Source organism: Semicossyphus pulcher, unplaced genomic scaffold, assembly GCF_022749685.1.
Source record: "Semicossyphus pulcher isolate SPU_LCO1_2020_fin unplaced genomic scaffold, fSemPul1.0.p SCAF_20, whole genome shotgun sequence".
Taxonomy (NCBI): domain Eukaryota; kingdom Metazoa; phylum Chordata; class Actinopteri; order Labriformes; family Labridae; genus Semicossyphus; species Semicossyphus pulcher.
The window spans coordinates 16,199,568-16,210,911 of NW_027211694.1; the positions used below are offsets into that span (position 1 = coordinate 16,199,568).

At 42.0% G+C, this 11,344-nt stretch overlaps 1 protein-coding gene across 1 annotated transcript; it reads right to left on the reverse strand.

Annotated features, from left to right (window-relative positions):
• Positions 1-1,167: 1,167 nt before the first annotated feature.
• On the reverse strand, positions 1,168-7,279 carry LOC138599831 (hyaluronidase-1-like). Its single transcript, XM_069671586.1, has 8 exons — positions 7,144-7,279; positions 5,012-5,199; positions 4,771-4,937; positions 4,520-4,688; positions 4,214-4,432; positions 3,981-4,139; positions 3,434-3,523; positions 1,168-1,602 (listed from the first exon to the last, which is right to left on the reverse strand). Exons 1-8 carry the CDS (start codon positions 7,277-7,279, stop codon positions 1,168-1,170), a joined length of 1,563 nt encoding a protein of 520 aa, XP_069527687.1.
• Positions 7,280-11,344: the final 4,065 nt, after the last annotated feature.

Consider the following 11,344-nt stretch of genomic DNA (forward strand, 5'->3'; position numbering starts at 1 on the left):
AAGGTTGAATCTTTGACCAACAGTTGTCCGTTGGCCAGAAACATGTTCCCAAATAGTGCCATATGATGCTATCTGTTATCTGGATGTTTAAGAAGGTGATTGCTTGCTAACAAGTTAGCTAACCGAAACACTGTTTGACAATTAGCATCTTTTAGAGTTCATTCACCTTTTATTGGCCTAAATACCAGTAATGCAGCTTTTAAGGCCATCTACACCCGGACAGGTCTTTTTAATTAGCTGATTAGACCTCTGTTCAGTTGATGTTTGGTGTAGCAAGCAAAACGGGAAATTACAGTACTTTAGGTCAACAAAGTTGTGCAAAGATAATGGTGTAAATGGCCCAACTCTGATTCAACAAAACTAGAAGGATGGTCAGGGACATGTTAATAGGTCTTTTTAACAGGAGACATTGTGACATGTTACCAAAGCTAAAGCACACGTATAAATGATAGTATATAAAGATGGCTATTGCGCAAGCTGGCCCACACTAACACTGTCACGGCTAACTGACTTTGAATGCACCATCGTTAACGTTATTTGCAACCAAGGAGTTATCAACTTTTCATTTGATGCTCCGCTTACAGCAGCACATTTTACACCAGAAACAGAATGTAGTCCATTTACAAAATACTAATTAAACGAAAAAAAACTAAATCCTTTTTAATTAATTTGCTTATTAAACACTTTGAAATTGATTTTTTTTAACAGAAATCTTCTTTCACTCAATAGGCAGTCATCCTTTTTTCTCTGTATTGTGGCAGGCAAGTTCAAATCAGCACCAAAATCCAACATCCTTGCTCCCTGGCTCTTTTCATTTATTTACATATACAGGCAAATCAGATACAAATGCCAAGTGATAAGAATATTATCACAGGTGACTTGATATAGAACCTTATTTGTTTATAAATTTGATTAGGTAAACACCTGATGGTAGGCCTGTTTTTGACAACACTATGAAACATGTTGAGTCTAACAGTGGTCATTGAATGCATGCTTTATATAGATGAGCTGATGCCTCCTGAGCCCTTAAAATCTCACAGATGAGCAGTTCTTAACACATTAAGTCACCCAGTGAAGCAAAAAAAACAACGTTTAATTAAAAACTGTGGGTTGACAACAAAGAAAACATGCTTGGAGTCCAGCTCTGGATTGTTTTACATTTAGAAGCTAAATTTTCAAGTTCTTTACAACTTTGTCCTTTTTAAAACTGGCTTGTTTATCCTCCAACATGGCTTTATTCAGAGTGTGAGCCTTTTGGTAAAGCCACTGCTTCACACTAAACGTCAGAGCCTTGGCGAGCTCTTTATATGTCCTGGGAGAGCAGTTGAGTCCTTCGTAGCATTGACAGGTAAACCGCTTGCTCATAGTCTTCAGATCTGTCAGGGTGGGTTTCCCTAGGACAAGGTAGCGCTTCTGAACGTACATGACCCTGAAATTCTCAGGGTTCAGGTGGAGGTAATGATCAGAGTTGTAGTTTTTTCGGACACAGCGGCCGTTCCCTCGACACAGGAAGTTGCTGCAGAGCTGGGCGGCTAAAGTAACATTTGTGATGTACGGGTTGAGGGTTGTGGAGAGGTAGGACGAGAGGGCTTCGCAAGACGTCTGGGGAGAAAAGGAGAGCGGATTGAAGAAGCAGAGCAATTAAGCTAGTCAACAACCATGAAATAAGTTGATATGCCTACGTAAACAGATAATAGTAAACACACTTTCAGACCCTATGAAACTCTCTTATTGGCTTTCTTGTCAATATGAAGCTGAAGCCGTGATAGCTAGCCTAGCTTAGCATAAAGACTTGAAATGGGGCAAACAGCTAGCCTGTGCAAAAACAGAAACGCTAAAACAACTTACAGTTTTAGGGTGGGTTATGTGGTGAACTATTTATTCAGGAAGTCACTGCTCCCAGCCAATAAATAGTCTTGCAGAAAGCTAACTTAAATTGCAACTTGGTTTCCGTACAGCTTAAACAAATGAGCTATAACTTGTTAATTCATGAGCTTAAAAGTTGTTGGTGTATTTAGCTATTCTTAGACAAAGCTACACAAGCTGTATCCTTTTACTTTTAGTCTTTATGCTATGCTAACTGGTCCTTGGCTTAAGCCTTATATTAAAACAGACAGCCATGAGAGTGGTAGCAATCTTTTAGACTTAGACTTAGACTTAGACTCAACTTTATTGATCCCTTTGGGATGACTCCCTCTGGGAAATTCAGTATCGAACTCTTAGCAAGGAAGGAAGGAAGTTAGCATTAAGCTAATACTGTAGGCAACAGTAGGCCTATTAACTAAAATTCCTATGTCTTTAAAAGGAAAATGTTTTTCACAGGTTGTCATAAGGTTCATAAGGATTAGTTTAAGAACAATAATGTCACTGCTCCCAGGCAAGAAATAGTCCAGCAACAAGCTAACAGCAGTAAATCTGCTACTTGTTTTTAGTCTTTGCTTTTTGTCAATCCTAAACAAACTAGCTACAACTTGTTAATTCATGAGCTTAAAAGTTGTTGGTTAGCAGATTTTGCTGTCATTAAACAAAACCAGGCTAGCTGTTTCCCCATGCTTTTAGTTTAACATGCTTTTATCTTAATGATAAGCTAATCGGTTCCAGGCTAGCCTTGTATAAAACAGATGGGCATTAGAGTGGTAGCAATCTTGTAATCTAACTCTTGGCAAGAAAGCGAGTAAGCTTATTTCCTATTTATGAACTTTTTTTTCTTTGAAATGAGCATTGTGTTCACAGGTTGTTCCAGGCAAGAAATTGTCAGACAAAAAGCTAACTGCAGTAAAATTGCAACTCTTTGCTCTTTGGTTTACTAGCAGCTTAAACCAGCTAGCTATAACTTATATTAGATCGTGAACTTAAAAGGTGTTGGTAGCCAGATTTTACTTTCTTTAGACAGAGCTAGGCTAACTTTTGCCCTCCTTTTTGTCTTGATGCTAAGCTAACCGGCTCCAGGCTCTTGATTTATATGAAACAGACAGGGCATGAGAGGGATAGAAATCTTTTCATCTTTATCTCGTATTTTTTAAAATGTACACTGTCTTTGAAAGAAACATTCTGTTTACAGGTTGTATTGTGTCAGTCAAGTAAATATGGACAGTCTTATATATTTAATTGTCAAATAACAAATCTTTGCAATGAGTATTACACAATAAACCTGATCTCTATCGGATTACATCCACTGAAAGCTAATCTGATCTAAAGCTAATCTGAAAGCTAGCATCAAGCTAATTACCGCTTCTCTATCATGGATTAATACTGTTTCATCACCAACCAACATAATCCAGCCGTACTGATGTACTCTAAATCAGGCTAATAAGAGCTTACTCATATATTATCTAACTGTACGCATTGTCTCTGCATGGTTGGACTACCTGCCATCAGTCGTACACTGTCATGTCTTTCAGGAGTCCAGTGGAGGTCTGCAGTGTGATGTTACCTCTGTATTGAAGTCAGCGCTGGCCCCCCACATCACAGCTCCAGAGGCTCCCACTGCTGCACTCTCGCCAATGGTTCTGACCAAGTCTGCCTGGAAACAAGTGGGTAAATATGTCTCAGTTTTCCTCTGCACAGAGGAAAAGAAAGTTATATTAATGCATGGAAGACTTTTAGTCTTATTTCCTGAAAATATTCTCCTTCTACGAGGTGAGAAAAGAGGATATGGATTACAGGTGAGGATTACCACCTGAGCAGGGTGTTGTTACACTAAGAAACCAAACTCCCCTTTAAACTGGACCTCAGGCCGGAAACGCCTCACTGCTGGGATGAAACCGTAACCTGAGATGTATCTAATGTAGGCAAGTGTTTGCTGTGGTTGCTGGGTAATGAGTCGTTTCAAAATGTAATCTGTTTGAATGGTGGATTTAATTATTGATCGAATCATAGAGGGGTTTTGATTGGAAATAAACGTCTCCCGATGACATCTTTTCTTTGCTCTGAGTTCAGTTTGTTGTAAACAAATCAACATTTGAATTTCTCTTATTTACCTGGCTGAGAAAGCGTCTGTTCTGGTTGACAAAGACAGGTCGCATGTAAGCAAACACAGGTGCGGTGACGCTCCGTCCGGGAAGGGCAGACACTCTCAAAGCTTCCTGGATACGGTTTCTCACCATGAGGGCGGCTTTGGGATTGTCTGAGAGAGAAACCTGAAACAGAGCGAGCAATTTAAAGTCTAGGAGTGATATGAGACATAACTATGGCTCTACAATCTAATCCTAACCTGCAGGTAGACGGAGGGAAAGAGGGCAGTGCTGGACTCCCACAGCCAGAGCAGCTCATCATTCTGCCTCTTCACGTCTTCAGAGCATTGGCCTGTGTAGCCCGCGTGCTCCCAGCCGTAATTATAGCAGTTAGGGAACAGGTAGAAACCCCAGAGATAGTTGGATCTCATCGCTGTGCCTAATGCCAACATCCCTGACATGAAACCCCGAGCTGCGACCTAAAATGAAGTGAAGAAGAAAGCAGAATCGACCGGTTATGCATAAATATTTAATCGCTGGTGGGAACTGAATCTGCAGAGTCTGACCTGGAACTGTTGTTTGGCTATCTCTGTGGCCTCCTGCACTGTAAGAGAGCTGTTTTTCTGCAATGCATGGGCCACAGATAAAGTCTGGTAGATTTTCTTTTTCCCCCAGTTTCTCTCCCATAGGGGACGCCAGTCCTCCCAGTCTATCACAGCCAAGCCCTGGCTTGTCCTGGAGGATGAAGAAGAGGTTTAAGATCTAGAAGAAATGTGTCAAACAATAATTGGTGAGTGTTTCAATGTCAAAGACTCACTTAGATGGGATGTAGTAGTTAATATCTGCCTTGGCTTTCATCATACTGGCTTTTAGGTTGCCTCTCTGTGGGATGCCACCATTGAAAAGTTTCCTACTTCTGAGGTCTACATGCGGGTAAAGACCCAATCTGTCTGTGTAGAAGAGAGACAGGAACTGATCCGGGACCTGCAGCAGAAACAAAGTTCATCAAAGTACAACAACCCAGATCCGGCTTTTCATACATTCAAATGTCCCCCTACCTTAGCAGGTGTGGTCACTGCTTGGAAGGGCGACGTGTCCAGTGAGATGTCATGCCTCTTACACACATGATCAGGGATGTTCCAAGTCACAAAGAAGGGCTGGTGCTCAAACAGCGGGCTTGTAGTGTCGGGGAGAGGAGGAGGAGGAGGCGGCGGTAGTGGTCCGGGCTGAGGAGAGGTCGCTGCTTCTAGAGGCGACGTTGAGGTTTTGGGGAGAGGGGAGGGAGATGTTTTAGAGGGTGACGCCAAGAATGTTCTGTGAAAGGATGACGTTGAAACAGGAGCTGGCAGGTTGTTTGAAGCAGTTTGAGGTGGAGAGGAAGATGGCAAACTTGTTGGAGGTAAAATTGAGTTAGAGATGGGATGGAGAGTCCTTTTGGAAAGGTGACACGGCAGGTGGTATCGGGCTTGATCAGTTCTCAGAGAGGCTGTTTTCGAAGCAGCTGAGGGTGAAGCTCTGAGGAGGCCTCTGGGGCTTGTTTTGTCAAAGACTAACATTGGTGATGTTGATTTTGATGGATCCAGAGTTGCATTGAATGCTTCTGATGAAAAAGTTGGGCTGATGTTGGAGGTGGATGATTTTTGGGTTGCAGATGTTGGAAAAGCATTGGAGACTGTTGAAAACTTCCCAACAGGAAGGGTCGTGACTTTTGGTGCCTTCAGGACAGACAAAGAAAGAGCTGGGGAGGTGAAGATGATGAGAGCAGGGAGGATGGAGACGGGCAGCAGCAGGAGACAGCCTCTGCTCTTCTGCGTGACTGAAACCATCCTTTCTCCTGGCTGAAGAAAAAACGATTATACAAAGATAACCATTTAAACTTTGTATGTAATAAAACACAAGACAATATCGCCTTTTAAAAATGTTGCTATAATAATAATATGCTATTTATTCTCTACTGACTTATATTGTTCGGATAGGGCGTGTCACTTGATGCACAAACTTTATCTTTAACTTTTAATTTACATGCTTAAAGGTATAATCTTGAACATTTTCATTTAAATAAATGTCTGTTAAGTCACTGTCTATCGCCGAATGAGGTAACACAATGGTGATTGAGCCTATGGCACACAGACATTATTACAGACTGGATGTCTGTGGTGACTTTCGTGGAAAAAATCACAAGCAGCGCCCAGTTAGTGACGCGTTTTCCATCAGCCAGCAGTGGTTGGTCTGCCGGAGAGGGTAGGCGGAGCTAAGCGGCTGCTTTTTAGGTCTCTGCGAGTGTTGCGAGTAAACAGTAATCTACTATGGCTGAACAGACAAAGAAAAGATCGATGACTACAGATACAACTTCAAAAATAAGTGAAAATCCAAAGAAAAAGAAACAAATTTGATGCTCAGATGAAGGCAAACAAAAGGGAAGCGACCGCCAGCGAGGAAAAGTGTTGTCCCGCAATTACCGTTTTTCACAACAAGGTGCCACCAAAGAGGATAAAACTGAAATCTTCCTGATCATATCTTTAACTAAAGTAGCTAATTTACTAAGTTGCAGCCAAACTATGATCTTTTGCTTAAATATGATTTACTAAGTAACAAGTTTTCCATTTCTAAATCTAATAAAAACTGCGACCAAAGTTAGCCTGAGCCCATCTGGTGACATCATGTTCGCTCTAGGTGATGCTTGGATTTCAGATGCATCATCTTTTACCTGAAGTTAATGGTAAGGATTGACAAATTACCTGCATGAAGAATCAAACTTTAGTGTATGCGATGCACTTAATTTGAAAGGGTAAAGTCGTGTTATTTGTATAACTAATGAGGAGACCTAGATGCAACACACAATTCCTTTTCTCTTCATTCTACGCAGATATCATCTCTTACCTAAAATCTGATACAGTTTTCTCACAAGTATTCTCATCCAATCTGCAACCTTTGACATTATTTCACCCTCGTTGTCTGTCATGAAATCAAAACTAACAGATGATGTAAAAAGACACATTACCTGGACATGCCTTCAGGTGAACCGTCTCCCCATCACAAGTGCTGACTGTCGCCCAGAGAGTGAGAACATCCTCGCAGACGTGACGCTGATATAGGTGGGACAGGAGAGGCATGGTGGGCAGAGCCGTGGATTAGGATGCACTCGACATGTTTTGCCAAGTTTGACTCGGAGCCAGGGAGGACGGCACACCTGGGTGTGAGGTCATGGAGCGGTGCACTGTCCTCATATTGAAGCACAATGAGGAGGGCATGAGGATGGAGCTGAGGGTGTTATTGCCACCGGTGTTGATGATGGTATTTGTCACCTGGGGTGGGATTAAGTACATGCACGGATGATGTCATCGGCTTTGGACAGCTTGTATGGTAATAGCATATAATTTGATTTATATCCAGAGGGTGTGGGGGTCACTGTTTCTTTAGTTATCCATACGAGTGGTTGCATAATTTGCGGCATGCTTTAAATCAGCAGCCCTTTTTTTCTCTGCATTCCCCCCTACAGCGAGGAGACAGGAAGATTTGACACCTAGGTGGCAGGAGACGAGTTGTATACTGATGTCATTAATAACAGCACGTCTGTTTTTCATGAGAATGCATGTTTTAAAAGGACACCTGACACACATTTACAGACAAAATGTGTAAAATAAATCTTAGTAGTCCTGTAGTATCCACGTTACAAGTACCTGTGCGCTGTTTGGAGTACATACATTGGAGTGTTTACCCTGTATGTGTTTATGTGTCTGTTCAGGGGCCTGTAATACCAAATGGTGGTGGTTATATCACATGTTAGTGACACAGTGTGAACAGTGGGACAGTGACCTTTGACCCTACTTGTTGTTTTTAAGAGGGTGGTATGTGTACTGTGTTTTTGTTTCAGTTTAATACTTTGACAGTATACGTCATAAATATGTGGCTAAATGTACGCATTTTTAGAAGTATTTTTTTAATGTCTTTATTAAGAAATAATTTCATATCCAGATCAAAAGAGCAATATGGCTTCTATGATAATGACGAAATTATCAGCTATTTATAGATTAGCTATAAAGATACCATACCAACTCCAGTAGGCTAACAAACAGAAACAATAGATTTCCCATTGCCACTGACATTCTCTATTCAAGCCCAACGTTTTTATGTAAAAGCTACAAACCAAAAGAACCTGTTTACTACTGCTTTGCATGAGCTGCAATGTTTGTTCCTCCTTCCTGCAAACTCCACCGTTAAATTGGAAGAACACTCTGACATTTTTGTTCAAACCGACCGCCATCGCTCCCTGTATTCTTCTACTTTTATAACCATATATGCAGGTAGCATCATGCACAGTAGCGCTGTTTTGGCATACATGTGTTTTGGCACATAGTTGGATACAGTAAGTGCACCATTCAGCAGTAGTGATATAGGATATAATCTGGTGTAATGCTGCCATCTAGTGGTTAAATTGCAAAGATGGTGCAAGTTATAACAGAGTCGGCTTTACTGGCCAAGTATGTGGGCACATATAAGGAATTTGACTCTGGGTGTTTTTTCTGTCTCAAAGTACACACACACTGAACAGACATACTAAACTTAAAAACAAGGACAGGTTAGACAAGGTAACACCGACACTAAAAACTAAATCTAAAACTACTAAATATAGACCTGGATACAAATATATTTTACAAATTATTAATATATATATATATATATATATAGAGATATATACATTATTAACGCTGTTGCCTCACAGCTAGAAGGTCACCGGTCCAAACCCCGGTTTGGGCAAGGTGGGCCTTTCTGTGCGGAGTTTGCATGTTCTCCTCGTGCATGCGTGGGTTTCCTCCGGGGTCTCCGGCTTCCTCCCACAGTCCAAAGACATGCTTGTAAGGTTAATTGGTGACTCTAAATTGCCCATAGGTGTGAGTGCGAAAGGTTGTCTGTCTCAATGTGTCAGCCCTGTGATTGACTGGCGACCAGTCCAGGGTGTACCCCGCCCTTCGCCCAATGACTGCTGGGATAGGCTCCGGCCCCCCGCGACCCTGAACAGGATAAGCGGTATAGATAATGGATGGATGGATGGATATACGTTATTTAAATTAAGTACAACAGCACTTATAGACAGGAGACAATAGTGCAATAGAGAGTGCAAAGGTGCAGAGATAAATATACATTTCAGAAATCTCCACCTCTAAAATCCTGTTAAATTAACAATTCTATGAATACAAAGATTTACCCACTTTTACACCAGTTTTAAGAAAACATATGCTATGACATTTTCTAACATACATTACTTCAACCAACTGTTTTTTATGACCCCTCTGCATAAGTTGTTTACATATCGATAAATAGTGAGCATTTTCACCAAAGCTTGCGTTTTCCTTCTCTGATTTTAAAAGGTCTGAGGAGTTTAAAAAAATATCCTGAAAAGCAAATATTAAAGGAAAAGTGAAAAAATATATATTTAGGTTTAATCATTTAATCCTTAACCTCAAACCACAATACTCTCCTGTTTGAATACATCTCTGTTACGTTGACCCCCATCGTGATGTTTCCAAAAATCCACACAAGCTGAGAAGATGTGGAAAGGCCAACTGTATGAAATATTCATGCCGCCGCCTGTAGGGGATGTCTTCCTCCAGAATTCAAAATATAATATTCATGTCGCCCTCTCGCTACCTCTCTCGTAACCTCGATTTTCTTTTGTTGTGGAAATCGGGTCAAATGAATGTTTCAGAAGGGTAAAACCCAGAAGGTGTGTTTGTATCCCGCTAAACAGATACAACATTAGCACCTACTGTAGATAATGCATTCAGGTCTTACACACACACGAAACAATACAAACATCTACAAGTATACACCGATCAGCCATAACATTATGACCACTGACAGGTGGAGTGAATAACATTGATTATCTTGCTACAGTTGTCCTTGGAATTGATGTGTTGGAAGCAGGAAAAATGGGCAAGCGTACGGATGTGAGCGACTTCGACAAGGGCCAAACTGTGATGGCTCGACGGCTGGGTCAGAGCGTCTCCAAACCTGCAGCTCTTGTGGGGTGTTCCTGGTCTGCAGTGGCCAGTACCTACCAACAGTGGTCCAAGGAAGGAAAACCAGAGACAGGGTCATGGCTCAAGGCTCATTGATGTGCATGGGGATCCAACAGAAGAGCTACTGCAGCTCAAATTGCTGAGGAAGTTCACAGAGCATCACAGTTTGTTGTTTGTGGGGCTGCTTAGACACAGACTGGTCAGGGTGACCCCTGTCCACCGCAGAAAGCGCCTACAATGGACATGTGAGCAACAGAACTGGACCACGGAGCAATGGAAGAAGGTGACGTGATGAATCATGTGGATGGCTGGGTGCGTGTGCGTCGCTTACCTGGGAAAGACATGGCACCAGGATGCACTATGGGAAGAAGGCAAGTCGGCGGAGGTAGTGTGATGCTGGGAAGCCTTAGGTCCTGCCATTCATGTGGATGTTGCTTTGACACGTAACACCTACCTAAACATTGTTGCAGACCTTCATGGAAACGGTATTCCCTAATGACAGTGGCCTCTCAGCGGGATGATGCGCCCTGCCACACTGCAACAATGGTTCAGGAATGGTTTCTTGAACACAACAACGAGTTCAAGGTGTTGACTCTGCCTCCAGATTCCCCAGATCTCAATCCAATCGAGAAACTGTGGGATGTGCTGGACAAACAAGTCCAATCCATGGAGGCCCCACCTTGCAAATTACAGGACTTAAAGGATCTGCTGCTAACATGTTAGTGCCAGACGCCTCAGCACACCTTTCGAGGTCTAGTGGAGTCCACGGCTCGACGGGTCAGGGCTGTTTTGGCGGCAAAAGAGGTCCTACATAACATTAGGCAGGCGGTCATAATGTTAACCTACATTTACATGCATTAAAAAGTATTCCCTGCTCATGCTCACACCTCACACATTCTTGTTAGCAAATGTCAGTTGGCTGTTCTCAGGTTGTTGTGTGAGTAAGTGCATGCCAAGCTGTATTAGCTGTCATTGCATTTCTATGAATAGAGCATCTGTATTCTTCTCAATACCTCGGATGGATGAGCAATTTACTTCCCTACTGTTGGGAAGTTTCAGTTTTATCCGCAACACAACATCAAATTGAAACACTCCTAGGTTTTCACTTCTTCTAATCGTGCTTGGTCTAATTTTTTTTCAAAGGCCACATTTTTCATGTTTCTGCATGTACATAAGTCTTCTTTATTATTCATGATGAGTCATCTCTAACTCTTCCATACCTCCCTAAACCAAGGCAAGGTGGAGCAGTGCAGCGTTTCCCCAGGTGCCTCTCTCCCAGTCGGTCGGGTTTTTCAAGTTGGACAAGACTCTATTAGAAAGCAGGCAGGGAATTTGGTTGAAGCAGGTGGAAGTACATGGAAGAAAGTGTAT